Source organism: Eriocheir sinensis, chromosome 3, assembly GCF_024679095.1.
Source record: "Eriocheir sinensis breed Jianghai 21 chromosome 3, ASM2467909v1, whole genome shotgun sequence".
NCBI lineage: Eukaryota > Metazoa > Arthropoda > Malacostraca > Decapoda > Varunidae > Eriocheir > Eriocheir sinensis.
Genome location: NC_066511.1, coordinates 15,454,613 through 15,471,346, shown reverse-complemented (window position 1 = coordinate 15,471,346; position 16,734 = coordinate 15,454,613). Strand labels below are relative to the sequence as shown.

The 16,734-nt window shown below is 44.6% G+C and overlaps 1 protein-coding gene and 1 long non-coding RNA gene across 5 annotated transcripts in view; one reads left to right on the top strand and one right to left on the bottom strand.

Moving 5' to 3' along the window:
- Positions 1 to 16,734, bottom strand: part of LOC127005663 (uncharacterized) — an 87,537-nt gene that overhangs the window by 6,542 nt on the left and 64,261 nt on the right. The window lies entirely within an intron of this gene.
- Positions 1 to 16,734, top strand: part of LOC127005654 (kyphoscoliosis peptidase-like) — a 42,189-nt gene that overhangs the window by 11,241 nt on the left and 14,214 nt on the right. For 3 of the 4 annotated variants that reach the window (XM_050874745.1, XM_050874739.1, XM_050874748.1), the window contains exons 2-5: positions 1,779 to 1,987; positions 13,969 to 14,098; positions 14,451 to 14,545; positions 16,108 to 16,211. In XM_050874745.1, the coding sequence (XP_050730702.1) occupies positions 1,781 to 1,987; positions 13,969 to 14,098; positions 14,451 to 14,545; positions 16,108 to 16,211 (536 nt within the window). In that variant the 5' untranslated portion in view covers positions 1,779 to 1,780. Of the gene's footprint in view, positions 1 to 1,778; positions 1,988 to 7,313; positions 7,676 to 13,968; positions 14,099 to 14,450; positions 14,546 to 16,107; positions 16,212 to 16,734 lie in introns of those variants that run through there. The other variant, XM_050874749.1, reaches the window with a different exon arrangement.

Sequence of the window (16,734 nt, the reverse complement as noted above, 5' to 3'; positions counted from 1 at the left end):
AGCCTGGCTTTCACGAGAATGGACGTATACGCTGTCGCTGATATAGCAGCGTTGCTGTGGCTGAGGCAGCGTAGGCGTAGGCGTAGGCGTCAGCAAAGTGTTTGGGTCCATGAAATCAATATTAAAAGACCTGAATTTGGGAGCTTTGTACATGTTCCCAGATTTGGTAAATAATCCAGAAAATTTTTATGAATTCTTTAGGATGACTACAGAACAATTCAAAATGTTGGTGGAGTTAACTGGAGCCACAGAGCAGCTATGGTATCCCGATCTCGGTGCATAGGATCACTAGGATCATAATTATATTGCACGTCGTTCTCGCACTAAAGTAACCAGGACGTCCACTATCATGGTGCTAACTCGTCGGGTGACTCGCCGTGACTGATGAAAAAATTGGACCAAATAAATCAGTGATTCTGAATCGCCATGAATCGTCATGATTTGAATTGACTCGAATCGCTTGGTGGAAACGATTACATTGAAATTAGTGTGGCGAATCAAGACGAATCATGAATCGTGTTGATTCTTCATGAATGAACCGTATTGGCTATACAGGCAGCGCCACATGTGGCCACTCAACTCCAAGCTGTCCTTTCCATAGAGTTCAAGTTATAGACTAGAGTGCGTCTGAGGCTGTCTCCGGGATACACGGCCATGGTGCCGCCATCGCTCCAAGCCGATGATTGCACACACTTCATTCCTGCACGATTTCAGTTTTTCTCCATGTCAAATAGTAGAGTCAGGAAATCGGGTAGGAGTAAAGTGTGTGCAGTCGTTGCCTTGGAGCGGTGGCGGCCCCAAGGACCTGTATCCTGGAGGCAGCCTCAGACACACTCTAGTACAGAACTTGAATTCTATGGAAAGTACTGCTTTGACAGTTCACCGACTGGCCACGTGTGGCGCTGCCTGTATAGCCAATACGGTCCATTGAATCGATTCGATTCGCTCGGTGGAAACGCATCCTTAGGCCACACGGTCACACGGTGGTGACTGAAAATTGTCAATTTGGGGCGGTGGGCGGGACGTGTATCCGGGTCTTCAAGGACGCCTCGCCCACACGCTGACCCCCCTCCACCCCCCTCTCTCTCTCTCTCTCTCTCTCTCTATATATATATATATATATATATATATATATATATATATATATATATATCTGTTGTTCCGTCTTCGGAAATCGAAGATCCGGCGGGCATTAACAGCGAGGCCTCGACAAACAGTGTATGAATATTGGTATGAGCACCGTGTCAAGGTCATCTCAGCGCGTTGCCAGCTCATATTGCCAATATACAACTGGTATAACTTTAATACATAACTAAATACATGACAAAAATATGGAGTCTAAACATGCACCGTCGCCACACAGACGTAGCTTCCCATGGTGTCTGGGCATCGAAGCCTTCCATTATGGCGAGGTGCTTGTGTCTGACGCCCACGCTGTCTGCGTCATAACTGTCTGAAACAAGACGTGTATGCCATCGAACCAACAATTACCGACGCTGACAGCTAACATCCTGATACTTGGGCACTCCCACACGACACAGGCGTAGCACGGAGAAGGAAGGAAGGAACTTGTGTTGGAGATAATGCCTAGTTCGTTTTTTTTTTGTCACCTCATATGTGTAGTCATATCGATGCATGGATACATGTATGAGTCTGTCTCTCTCTCTCTCTCTCTCTCTCTCTCTCTCTCTCTCTCTCTCTCTCTCTCTCCTAACCCCACAAGCAATAGTTCCCTTGAGAAGGCTTGGAGGCCCGCCAATGTGTCCTCTCTCCCGCAGCTATGGGGATGGGGACGCTGGTGAGCTCGTACCCGCGGGGGCTGGATGACCCCGGGATGGTGGTCTCCCTCGGCAAGCCGGAGCCCCTGGTCGCCCGCATGCAGGCCTGGGATACACAGGGACTCCAATCCGGCGAGAAAGAGCCCAGTGCTTCTGAGTTGTCCTTTTTGAGAGGGGGCATCAAGGGCAAGGGATCGCTCGTTAACAAGGTGAGTAGCAGCATTACAGATCTTCAAGCCTTGTCCAAATCTAGTAACCAAAATATTTCCTTTTTTCTCAATACACTTCACTTATATGTCGTACGATCCGCGAACTTATAACTTTGCAGACACGACACCAAACTACCGTCCCTAGATTAGGTTTGAGTGAATGTGGTGGAGAACATGCGGAAAATACCTACAAGTCCCCCCTAAGAAAATCATAAACGGATACGAAACATACTGAAACAAATCGTAAGAACGCGAAACAGCTGCCAGGATTCGTTGCCTCCCCCAGCCCACGCACTCACATCCGACATACATCCGACGCACGCACAAAGAAAACAACTTTCGAGCACGTACAAACGAACAAAGAAAACAACTTTCGAGCACATATAAACGAACATGCAAGTACATAACCCCATGACTGCCCCAAGAAACTCGCACAATAAAATACATCCTGCTATACAATTCTCGCGTCCATTGCCTTATTTACGACACTCCGGCCGCCTTACATAAGAATGGAGAATCAAAGAGACGTGATGTATGTTCCAGGTGCCTTACGTGGTTCCAGGAAAAAAAATACACACACATGAATATACGAAGAACTACGTGTTTTGTCGGTTGGGTTGCAATATGGCGTAGTCACCGGTCAAAAAAGGCTGGCATGACCGTTTTCTCTGATACGTGGAGCTTTGAAATGTGATGAATATATGGACTTATGGATATTATGGTAGTGGAGGTGATACAGCTTAGTCACCGTTGGCGTAAGGGTGTAATCTCAAGTTTTCTTTGACGCTCAAGGTTTTCTATGGTTGTGAGTCACGCATGGCATCAGGAAGTAAGGCACGAGGCACTCTCAGACTCTTGCTAGCTGGTATTGTAAGACACTTTGCAACCTCACATCACCTATTTCTAAAGGTCAAAGAGGGGTTAATTCAGGTTCTAATGAGTGTTTTTAGGCTCAGGGTACAGAGGAAGGATGAAACTACCACCAGGGTCATACAACTATCCCTGGAAATGCCCACAACTCCTACGAAAGCCTTGTCAAATATGTGTTCTTGGGCGGCGAAATGTCTCATCATACGACCCACGCAACTGAGGGTCGTATTATAAAACATTTAGTCTCCCAAGCACACGTTTCTGGCAAGGCTTTCGTAGGAGTTGTGGGCATTTCCAGGGATAGTTTTATGACCCTGGTGGTAGTTTGACCCTTCTTCTGTACCATGAAACTTAAAAAAACACCCAGGAGAACACGATTGACCTCCTTATTGGCCTTTAGAAACAGTTGCTGTGAGGTATGGAAAGGTGCAGCAATACCGACCACTGGCATACACATAGCCCAGTGTTCTTGCGTCTCTCGTCTGTATTTAAACACTTAGGCTGAGGCAAAAGAGAATGACAGGCAAACAGAAACGATGAAGCACCCTGTTTCTTTTCTTAAGCTCACATGGGAAGATATTTATTTATTTTCTTGTGGATAAATTATTGTGGAAGCGATTTCAGGTTGATGTATTGCTCTCTCTCTCTCTCTCTCTCTCTCTCTCTCTCTCTCTCTCTCTCTCTCTCTCTCTCTCTCTCTCTCTCTCTCTCTCTCTCTCTCTCTCTCTCTCTCTCTCTACTACTACTACTACTACTCTACTACTACTACTACTACTACTACTACTACTACAACTACTACAACAACTACTACTACTACTACTACTACTACTACTACTACTACTACTACTACTACACCCCCTCCTCCTCCTCCTCCTCGAAGTAACATCTCGGCTCACAGGACACAAATAGGTAATCCGATATAGAATAGCATGAAAGATGAGGGTGGCGGGCAGGCTGGGGTAATGGTGGGGTGGAAGGAGGAAGGGAGAAGGAAGAAAGGGAGGAAGGAAGGAAGAATGGGAGGAAGGAATGCGGAAAGTTATAGACGAGGGAAGAACGTGTGGAAGGATGAAAGAAAGAAATGGGCGGTGAATTAGGAAAGGAAATGTAGCTGGAAGGAAGTGAGGAAGGACGGAACGCTGGGTGAAAGGATGGCAGCAAGGAAGGATGGAAAGAAACTAGGAGGGAAGGGAATGAAATAGGAAGGGAAGCATGGAAGGATGAAGGACTGGCGAGGAGAGGAAGGACGGAATGGAGGACTGAGAAAAAGGAAGAAAATAAGTGAGAATGAATGAAACGACGGCAGGGAGAAAGGATGGAAAGAAACTGGAGAAAGGATAAGGAAACCTGGTAAGAGGGAAGAAAGAAAGCACGGAAAGATGAAAGAAAGAAAGACACAATGAATAAAGTGAGAATGAATGAAACGACTGCAGGGAGAAAGGATGGAATGAAACTTGAGAAACGATAAGGAAAGCTGATAAGAGGGAAGGAAGAAAGCACGGAAAGATGAAAGGAAGAAAGACACAATGAATAAAGAAAGTAAAGTGTAACAAAAAGTCGATAGGGAGCAGGTGTGGGTCATCTCGAGCTATTCAACGGTGGAAGCAGAGAGTCAACAGCGGCAAGTTCAGCAGTTAGCTCCACTTGGCTATAACTCACTCACTCGCGGCCTTCCCTCCGTACTGCACAACTGGATTTATCCAGACTGAAGCTCGCCTACTCTGCATTCATATTTCCAGGGATTCTCTTCGGGGACTTTTGCGATGGTGGTGGTGATGGTGGTGGTAATGGTTGCGGTATTGGTGAAGTAAGTGATGATGTAGTTGTGATGTTTTAAGACAATGATGAAAGCAATGAATGGTGAGGAGGGGAAAGATTTAATGAATGAATAATGGAGGGAAGGGAGGAGGGACAAAAAGAAAGGAGAGAAAGAAGGATGGATGAAAAGATGAGCGGGAGGAAGGATGGCTGTTTTCGCTTACACATACACGAGAGAATTCGCCGTGTTCTTCGCAAAATCAATCAATCAATGGGGGCATACGCCGGGGGTTGCGTCGCCTCGCCCACCCTACGACGCCAAGCCTGGGGGTCCCTCCGGGCGAGTCTCCATGCAGGCCCCCTTCCCAACCCGAGTACCTCCCGGCAGGATGTATCGACTTGCTCAATCCACGAACACCGTGGGCGTCCCCTTGGCCTCCTCCACTCAGGATCGTCTCTTACAGAGACAACCTGATGAGCAGGATCAGCTTCAGGGTAACGTGCCACGTGCCCGTATAGCCGGAGTTGGCGTTGACGGACTATGCAGGTAATACATGTCGAATCAGCTTCACAGGATAGTCGCCGGTTTGACACAAAGTCATTCCAGCGATATCCCATGATTCTGCGTAGACATTTATTACCAAAGGCATCAATCCGCCTCTCCAAGTCCCCATTTAGTGTCCATGTCTCACAACCATAGAGTAAGGCAGAGAGAACAAGGGACTTGAAGATCCGGATCTTTGTCCTTCTGCACAGGTATCGACAACGTCATATACTCGTGTTGAGCGAGTCCATAACACCGTGGGTCAGGCCAATCCGCCGTAAGACTTTCTGGCGAAACTCACCGTTGTTATGAACTACGCTACAAAGCTACGTGAAACTTCTGAGATCTCAACGTCCTCGCCACACACATGAACAGACTGTACTGTTTCATATAGCAAGCCTCAAAACACCTGTACCTTGGTCTTGGCCCAGGAGACCTGAAGTCCCAAGGGGTTCGCCTCCTCGTGCAGTGCCTCGAGAGCTATCACCAAAACCTCCAGTGACTCCGCCAGGATTACTGCAGCATCGGCAAAATTTTACAAGGTCAGTGACCCTGGTATTGCCAATGGATGCTCCGCATTGACTCTGGTCCACCATTCACGGGAAAAAAACTGGACAAACCCCCCCCACACTTCACAGCACTCTGTCCCAGAATACAGGCCAGTCAGCAAACCAATAGTCCTCACAGGAATCCCATGGAGTCGCAGAAGATCCCAGAGTGCCTCGCGATGCTCTGAGTCAAACGCCTTCTTGAGATCGCCATGGGCTGCACGCATCCCCTGTCGAAATTCATGTCTGCGCTCCACCAGTAAACGAAGCGCTAGGATACGGCCAGTTGTTGACTTACCAGGGGTGAGCCCAGACTAATCAGGTCTCTGCATCTTCAGCAGCTGGCTGCGAATTCGCATCGGCAATAGGTGGGCAAGCACCTTGCCTGGAACACTGAGCAGTGTAATACCACGGTAGTTGTTGCGAAAGCTTGAAGTAAAAGCGTAGGATGGAAGAGGAAAAAAAACAAATATCGAAAATCCATTTAATTTGGTTCCCATGGCTGTAACGGTGATGGTTATGGTGATGGCATTGTGTTGTTGTAATGGTGGGTGGTGGTGGTGGATGATGGTGGTAGTGATGGTGGTAGATGGGGATGGAGGTGATAGTGGCAGTGGCTGGAGATGATAATGATGGTGAAGGTTGTGGCGATGGTGAATTATCGTAGTGGTGGTGGTGGTGGTGACTGGTACTGTTAATGTCGATGATGGTGGCGGTGGTGGTAGTAGCTGGTAATGATTTTGATGGTAATAGTTTATAGCACTGGTGGCGGCTGGTAGTGGCGGTGGAGGTGAGGATAAATGGTTGCGTTGTTGGTTGTGATGGTGTTGGCGATAGCGGTAATGACGGCGGTGGTGGTGTTGGTAGAAAAATAGCGTGTTGCGTTATGTAGCAGGGAAAGGGAATGCACGAAACTCTAGGCGAGAAGTGAAGGAATAATTTGCACGTTCTGGGACACGAAACGACCTGAAAGGAGATTATTAAGGAGGTAAGCGGGAAAAACGGGCCTGCTGGGTTGAAGAATGGATAGGAAACAGAGAGAGGGAAAGAGGGATTTAAAGAAGAGTGAGGCCGAGAGAGTGATATGGGTGAGGGGGAGGAGAAGGGGGGCTGAAGGGGTTTCTAAAATTTTTTTTTTGGGGGGGGGCGTCTGAAGGGCAAAAGGTGATGAAGGTTGGAGTAGTGGATTTGGGTTGTGGATGGGAAGACACGAGACAGGGAGCACTAAGACATATCAATAAAGAAAACGGGAATGGGGGATGAACATGCTGACCTGGGCTAAAGAGAAACTGACTGAATAAGGGAGAGTGTGGTGGGAAAGCATGTATTTGTAGAAGGGACGTGATTCAGAAGGGTACCAGGAGTTGGGGTAAGTGTTACTAGTCGGGGTATAAGGCAAGGGAAGCGACGTAGTTGGGGGTGGGTGGGGGGGGGGATGGAGAACCAGAATATAGGAGCTGAAATCAGGGAGGAAAGGTGGGGGGGGGTGGCGGTACATTGGGAGGCGGGTGACAGTGGTGGTGGCAGTGGTGGTGGTGGTGGTGGTGGTACCTTTGTGTGTATTGTAGCAACAGTCGCCACCTGCCGCACGCCGCTTACAGTCAGTGCTCCGTGGCTGCCTCGAATAGTCGTGTGTTACCCATGTTCTCGTGTGTATCTGTGTCTGACGGCTGACCACCAAAGAGAGATCCACGGATGAAAGAACCGAGACACGAGTACAGGATATTCATAATTATTCATCAGTGTTAGTAAGGCAGACTTGAAGAGATCAACGGTCTGCAGGAAGGGATATTAGGTGTCTCGGGTGAGTGCGTGCGTGCAGCCGTTCAGACAAGGATGGCTGTCGGAGAAAAAATAGTTTAGTTACTGTTGGTGGACGTCAAGCCTTTCCTTCCCTGATGCTGAAGATGCCGCGCAAAAACACTGTGTATGTGCAAACTTCGACAGCATGAGGTCAGGATAACTGAGGTGAGCTGAGGTCGGAAAAGGTGAAGTTGAAAACGTAGTGTGGTTTGATATACAATTTTGGGAAACAACATATTTACGTTAAGCATTTGTTAGCCACTTCGTTATCATATGAAAAAATAAGAAAACAATGAAACTTAAAGAAATAACTAGAAATAAGCTGCTTTAAGTTAAAATTATAACATCAGCCGGCATTTATTATACTGAATGTTCACATTTTTTTCTCCGAAGCAACACTGACGGAAAATGAATCACAACTGTCACTGTCCATAAAGATCACACGCAAAGAAAGTGCTACTATTACCACCATCAATATCATCGCCATATCTACTACTACTACTACTACTACTACTACTACTACTGTTACTGCTACTGCCACTACTACTACTGCCATTACTACTACTACTACTACTACTAAAACTGCAACCCTTTATAGTAATCATGACAGTAATGATAACGATAATAATAATAATAATAATAATAATAATAATAATAATAATAATAATAATAATAATAATGATAATAATGGCAATACTATCAATATTAACAACGGCAATGTCAATATAAAGAAAATTAAGAACAAACAGACAGTATTCATGCCAAAAAAAAAGTAATGATGGCAGTGGAACAGATAATGACGAACACGATGAGGACGACGAAGAAGAAATAAAAAAAGAACAATAGTCAAAGAGAAATAAAAAAAAGGAGGTCAGCTCAAGGAAAAGTTTGTGCGAATATAAACCGAACAAACAGCAAAAACGTACACGTGGCTTATAGCTGAACCTTTTTTACATATATATATTTTTGGGGTGCGTGTGTAGGCAAGGCGACCGGAACTATCACCTAAGCAAGACAACACTCCCCCAGCCATGACGACAGCCTCAGCGTGAAGGCCTCCTGCACCACCTCGGGAGACGGTGCACGGAGGCAATCACGGGCACGGTCTGTTTTTGTTGTGGCTGCTCTTCACTGTTTCTCGTTGGGGCGGAAGAGTGAAGGCTAAACAAAAAATGATGGGATGGTTGATGGGTCACGGGAGGACGTATTTCAGTGCAGTTTGTGGGGGTTTGAAAATTAATGGTTATTTTTTTTTTCGTAGCTGTTGCTGTTTTTGTCATTAACGTTATCTTTATTATTACTATATTTTTTGTTGTTATTGTAATTATAATATTAATCACTATTATTTTATTTATCTAATTTTCATCATCGTTACTATTATTATCACTTATTGCTATAGCCGTTATTATTATTATTATTATTATTATTATTATTATTGGTATAATAATAGTAGTAGTAGTAGTAGTAGTAGTAGTAGTAGTAGTAGTAGTAGTAGTAGTGGTAGTAGTAACGGTAGTAGTAACGGTAGTAGCAGTAGTAGTAGTAGTAGTAGTAATGGTGGTAGTGGTGGTAGTAGTAGTAGTAGTAGTAGTAGTAGTACTAGTAGTAGTAGTAATCAATGATATTTACTATTTTTGTTATTATTACTATTACGATCATTTTTTCATCATTATCATCATTATTATCATCAACAAGAGAATATCGAGACACTTCTCCACCCGATACTGACCTCTTTTTTGGCACCTCCTTTTTATGGGGAGGCGGTGGCTGAACGATAGCAGAACGGCCCCGCGTTCAGGAGGACGCGAGTTCAATCCCCGACCGGTGCCACCAAGCTGGGATTTTTTTAGCCGCCGCCGAGTGTTTTAAAACTACCCACATGCTGTCCAGAAGACCACCTATCAACCCGGACTCTAGATTCTAGGATTAAAGATGAGTTCCGGGAGGGCAGCATGAGCCAATGCAAGATGGCGCCACTATAAACACTCGCCTGCGCCAGAACGGGCTGGGCCAACCATCAGGCCCCACCTGGAAGAAGCCTTGGACCGACCATCAGGAATTCAGGATCCACCGGGAAGAAGCCTACCGGCGCAATAGGCCAAAACGTAAAAAAAAAAAAAAAGATTAGCGGGCTTTGTTCTCTCAGTTATTTTTCTGCCCTTGAGCTACTCCCTTTACTGTAAAAAAAAACATCATCATTCGTGGTGCTGGACGCCTCCTACTTTCAGGCACACAAGGACACATTTCTGTCTTGGTTCGCGGCGCGTCAATAATTTCGGCTGCGACGCTCGAAGTATTTGCAATAGATTTGTTCTACAAGTTGGTGCTGTGAGATTTCTTGTTCAAAATGTACATATGGATTTATGTATGAGTCCCTCTCTGCTTGTCTGTGTATGTGTCTGTCTGTCTGTCTCTTTCCACTTCCAACCTCCTCATATTGATATCGACAATACGTTTGAATGATCTCCGCAATTATTTATATCTATATTGATCTGTTTACTTATTCATCAATACCTCTTACGTCTCTGTTCTTGAAGCAGATCCATTCTTTACCGTACTCTCTATGAGATTCATCTAGCTATTTCTTAATTTTTCCGAGTAACGCGTGTGACGAAACTCTTCGGGGATTTCCTGTAACATTTCTCTATCTATTCATATACAAAGGGGCATAAGTCCTGTGCAGCCTTAATATTATTACTATTTTTAATTTTGCTATTCACACTCCACGACCCAGCCTCCTTTAAAATGATTACCAACCATGGGTTAAATGATGTATGATGACCACTGACACAGCAGTATCTCAAAGAAAAAAGCAAGAATTCAGCTCTTGTGCAAGTGATACTAAACGTGATATTAAACGAGCCAGCGAGTCTTAACATCCTTCGCACTTCACCAAGTTTGCACATCGACCCTCAGTGATTACCGCTAGAATGGTCGCTGATGCACAATTCATGGGCATGCAAGTGAGTCGCAATGTTGGTGCAATGTCCTGTGTGTTAAGGCGTCCACTTCCTGACACACAATGGACACGTGGCACGAGGCTCGACAGAAGGAATCCAGCCATCAGAAACAATCTCCAGTCTTCGCGTTGCATGGTTCACGACGCCAGCGGCCGGAATTTTCTCAAGGCTAGGCGCGCTAAGTGATACATAAGAGATCCGCTTAATGCAATATTCAGGCTCGGCGGTAAACATCATCCTTGACACAGCGGAATAGCTTATGCAAAGATCCATAAAACTTGTGCGATCCAAGGGCGATAGTTGGCGGGGGACTGTTATGTAGTTTGAAGAGGATGTTAGCGAGAATGGCAAACTAGGAAGGAGTTAAGTGTATATGTAAGAGGTTCTGGGCTTCGAGAAGGAGAAAGGGAGCAAAAGTGGGAAGTAGGTAAAGGAAAAGCTAGGTTCATACGCTATAACTGCGCGTGGCTGCTGTACTCATCTCTGTCGCATAACACATTAGAAGCAGGCGTAGATTAGACAGTTTCTAAGCGGATGATAAGAGGACGGGTGAGTAGATGGATGAACACTATCGGTTGAGAAGGTGACTTTGGATGTAAAATATTCTGGGGCTATAAAGTGAGGAAGAAGGGAAGCAAGTGGAGGAGCAGGGGTAGAGTAGAGAGCAAGAGAAGGGGACATAAAGCAGGAAGCGAGAAGGAGCACTAATTGGTGAGGAGAATCATGACGATTTTGTGTCCAGGGCAACGAGACGCCTCAACAGTCAACATGTGATTCACTGTTCCTCTAGTTGCCTCTTTACCTCAGGACTTAGTCTTGTATTTACTCATCAAAAATTACTCATGTTGATTTTACTTATATTTGTTATTTATTTATTTGTATTTATCGATTAATCTATTCATCCATTCATTCAATAATACATTTTTGATACTGGAACAAGTTGTGTTCATGACATGTTTCAAGGCTCTGCCAGGTACGAGTTGGTTCTTCAGTCAGTGTTACCTGCTGAACAAACTGACTAAGCAGTCACTCTATAAAAAAAGTAAAGCTAAAATATTTTTTTCAAACAGTGGTAAAAAGTAGGCAAACTATAAGTAAAGTAAGGGGCATACTCTACAGCTGCGTGTTACGTCGGCGCTCATCAGCGTCACCTCAGTCCCGGAGGCTGCGGAGGGTGAAAACACACGGGCCACAGGGCCAGTGGGACATCTGAGTTACCACATTCTGTCATACCCAGGTTTCTCCAGGTACCCACCTATCGACCAGCCGGATAGGGAGGGTGAAGAGCTGAGTGGGGCCAACTGCCAAGGTCATTCTCGAATCAGGACCGGCAGATTCATAGCTAGGCGTGCTAACCATTATAGCACGGTGGTGCATGAAATGCCTATGTAAAATGAGGGATTAATGTTCAGGTAAGACGTTAAATTGTTCAACAAGTACATAGTTACAAAAAACAAGCATAATGAAATGAAACTGTATATATATATATATATATATATATATATATATATATATATATATATATATATATATATATATATATATATATATATATATATATATATATATATATATATATATATATATATATATATATATATATATATATATATATATATATATATATATATATTCTGATATCAGGTACTTCAATCATTACAAAGGGCGGAGGATAGAGACGCATTGTAGTGGCAACCAACGGGTTAGCGTGGTGTGTGTGTGTGTGTGTGTGTGTGTGTGTGTGTGTGTGTGTGTGTGTGTGTGTGTGTGTAGGGGGGGGGGGTGGTGTTCCTGAAGGAGAAAGTCTTGAATGAATGATGAGCATCAGTGGTCCGGCGCCGTGACCTTTGTCTTCGCTGTCTCCCTCGCTGTCAACGTGACGGAGAGGCCCGCCGCAACGCCCTTGACTGACGCGTAAATATCGTTGCTACCAGTTTAGCGCAGCGTGACCTTAAGCTTTCCCTCCCTCCCTCCCTCCCTCTTCTCGCGGCCACCAGGTGTGATGTGAAGGTAATTGTTGGTTTGGTTCGTGTCCAAGTGGCTAACGAGGACATGAAACTTTTATTAAACGGCGATTTTCTGTAATAAGTGGCTCATAAAGGTTCGTTATTTATGGGTAACTACAGTGACGAGAGTTTGTAGAAGATACCGCTATCGTGCTTATTTATCTTAGTATTATGCTAATTATTTCTGTCATTATTATTATTATTATTATTATTATTATTATTATTATTATTATTATTATTATTATTATTATTATTATTATTATTATTAAGACCTGACAGCGATGAAATTGGAGAAACAGGACGTGAGCGACAGGAGTAAATAGAGACGGCACGACCTGAACAACGGCCCCATATGAAGTTGAAGATCTTAATCATTATTGTTATTATCATCATCATGATTTACAAGTTTACCACGACAATAAGATGCAAATCCCTCACACTCAGTGGATGTAAAAGCCAGAAAGAGCAAGTTTCCACTGTATAAATAAATTGCGCACTCATGTATTTGTGTTATTTGTATTTGTATTTGTTCGCGTCCGTCCGCCAAGCCAAGACTCAAAGGGATGGTCTCGTATAGACAAATGTTTGCACGAGGCTCGATCCTCCCGCCCTTCTTGCGAAACACAGCCTTTAGGAAGGACTGGGTGCAACAGAGAGACAATATCAGAGGCGGCATTGCATAAAACAAAACATTTTTTTTAATCTTTTAATTTAACTAATTTATTTATTTATTGTGGTTTGGGCCTATGGCGCCGGTAGGCTTACTTGGTGGGGCCTGATGGTCGGCTCCAACCCGTTATGGCGCAGGCAAGTGTTTTAAATGGCGCCTTTTTCTTGGCTCATGCTGCCCCCATCATCTTTGAGCCTCTCTTTAGAGAAAGAACCTAGAGTATGGGTTGGTAGGTGGTCTTCAGGACAGCATGTGGGTAGTCTTGGGCCACTCAGCGGTGACTGAAAAATCTCAGCTGTGGCGGTGGGCAGGACTTGAACCCGCAGCCGAACACGCCGGCACGCTAACCACTCAGCCACTCGCCTCGTGGTGATAAAACAATGCAAACATTCAATCTTCTAAGTCCACTAAAGTGCATAACGATAGATCATTCTTCCTGTATATTGTAAAATGAAGGCCTTGGAAGGAGACTGCACTTATCTATAAAACCGACCTAAAACGATCCAACTCTGGTTCAATGCAATTTAACTATAACTCTTACGGAACAATATTTGATCATTATCTATTGACATTTTCCTGTCTTCTGTGAGAGCAGTGGTGGGGTCGTCTTTACATTGGTTTTCGTTCGCTCTTGTTTGCTTTTGGTTTGCTTTTGTTTGCTTTTGGTTCGCTCTTGTTCGTTTCCTTTAGGTTTGCTCTTGTTTACTTTTTGGTTCGCTCTTGTTTGTTTTGGCTTCGCTCTTGTTTGTTTTTGGTTCGTTCTTGTTTGCTTTGAGTTCGCTCCTGTCCTGTCTCCACCGCAAAAAACTATTCTTCTTGCAGGTGCCATGGGTGCAGGTGATGGAGGCGGGCGTGCAGACGGAGGCAGTGGCGGAGGAGGACCTGGATTTGGATTTGAGCAACCTCGAGGACCGGGAGACGCAGACCCTTCCGCAAAACCCTACATTCTTCCGTGAGTGGTGGCGTAGTTAGTGTATTGTGTGGCGTGTGGGGTGTGTGTGTGTGGGGTGTGTGTGGCTGAGTGTGGTGTGGTTGTTTCTGGGTTGTGTTGTTACTGTGGTGCTGTATGGTGGGGTGCAAAGTGTGTGGTGTGTGTGGCTTGCATGGTGGGAGGTGGCGTGTGGTGTGACGTGGAATAATGATGTGGTGTGGTGAGTTGTTTAGCGCGCACAAGTGGGATGCAATGTGATATGTGATGTGGCGTGGTATGGTGTACTGTTCTGTGATGTGATGTAAAATGATGTGATGAGTTTTCGTAAATATTCCACGTCTTAACTCGTCCCCCTTTTCACTACCTTCCGCAGAATTGAATCGGACGGACGCCTTCGTGCAGACAGACTACCGGTACCTTCCCCTTCTTACCGCGCCCCCTCGCCCTTCCACCAGCTTTCCCGTCAAGGTCAGGTTCAAGCTCCCCTTCCCATGCATGCAAACATCTACCCTTCACGACCCCCAACCCATTCCAACACCACCCCCGTCACGCTATTTCCCACACTCACCCCCACACTTTGCCTTCTCTCTCATCACACCTAGCGGACTACACCAACTTCAGCCCACCCTACTTACCGCACCCCATTCCATCTTCACCCTATCCCTCCCCTCCTCACCCTCACCCCTATCACATTATAATCACATCACACTACATGCAGCCAACCTATCCTCACCCCTTCCCATCCCATCTTGACCCATTCCCTCCCCTCCTCACCTTCACCCCAAGTCACCCCATCTTAATATGACATCGTACCACAACACAGCCCCTTCCCCCACATCCCCCCACACATGGCACAGCATAGAAGGGGGAATATTGGGCTTATGTGAGTAAAGAAAATAGTTGCTGCATTGTGGTGTAAATGGTAAAGCAGGGGGCTAGGTGTGCAGTATCAGGGTGTTGGTGAAGGCCCCGGGAGGACGTGCGTGTGTGCGGACTCGTTAATGGCCGGTTATGCGCAGGACGTGTCATAAAAAAAAAACTGCAGACTATTTTGCCTCACGTATATTCATGTTGCTTCTTTCGGTGTGGTCCCTCAGTGGTGGTATAGATTTCTACTCGTCTGTTTTATTGTACTGAGCTGGGGTTTTTTTTTTACGGATCTTTCTTGTTCACCTCGAAACAGGTTGATGATTATTGTAGGATTGAGCGTCTAAGTCGTAGCGTTCTATTCTTATGTGGTATTCAAGAAGGAGTTTTCACTCTCTTAAAAAGATAAATAAATCGAAAGTGGAAAAAAAACGAAAAGTATATTAGTGCTCTAAATATTGTGCTTGAAATTCTACGTCGCAAAAAGAGTAAGAAAATCTATACGGGACTCATTTATTTTTAACACAAACTTTGCAAACAGACTTAAGAGGAAATCTATATTTTCATTGAGGAGCCACGCAGGGAGGCGCTGGAAACGTGAGGTAGGTCATGTTGCTTTTTTTTATAATAATAATAATAATAATAATAATAATAATAATAATAATAATAATAATAATAATAATAATAATAATAATAATAATAATAATAATAATAATAATAATAATAATAATAATAATAATAATAATAATAATAATAATAATAATAATAATAATAATAATAATAATAAATATTATCATTATTAGTATTAGTAGTTAGTATTAGTATTATAGTTATTATTATAAACTATAATTTATTTTAAACTATCATTAACTTAATTTTTTTCAAAATATCAAAAAAATCATGAAATCATGCACGTACTCAAGCACGCATGCTGGCAAGCACGCCAGTACACACACACACACACACACACACACACACACACACACACACACACACACACACACACACACACACACACACACACACACGGCACTGGACACAAAACACTTCAGAGCGAGGCAAATCACGAGGTATCTTTCGAAGTTTGTGAACTACGACTGTTATGTTTGTAGAAGTTGTTCTGTCGCAGCTCCCCATCACGTGTTCAACTGTTCTTCTTTCAGTTGGTGGACAAGGGGACCCAGACGGAGGTCACCACCTCCACCGTCTCAACGCAGACAGAGGTTCAATACCTGGTGCTCCCCGACCTCGTGCCCCGCCAGGACAGGTGAGTTGCTGCCCTTCCCCCACTAGGTAAGGCTGTCATACTCGTGCTGGCAAGTTGCTGCTCTTACTATTGCTCTTGGACGTGTAAATAGACTGTGTGGTCAGAACGCTTGCAAGATCTCTGTACGCTCTGAAACTGCACAAATATATATGAAGTATATAATTTCCCTCAAGAATAATAGCGCTTGACTGCGGGCAGGACTCAATCCTTGTCCAACTCCCCACCACACACCTCCCGCTCCCCTGGTGCAATGGATTAGGGATTTATCCTGACAGGTTGACGCCTGGCAGGCTGAAATTCGAGCCTGGCTCAGACCAAAATAGTCTTCCGTTGATAAGGAGAGATTATTGTCTGCCTTTGAACGAGTCGATGGGGGTGTGAGGTGTGTAAAATCCCGCCTGTACCCACAGTTCAGTTAAACGAGCTCTTAAAGTTCTACCAGGGAGGGTACTATAGCCGGTGATCACGAGTCCAGCACGTGATCGAGTGTAATGAATTTGAGAAAATGGGGGAAGGTTTTTTT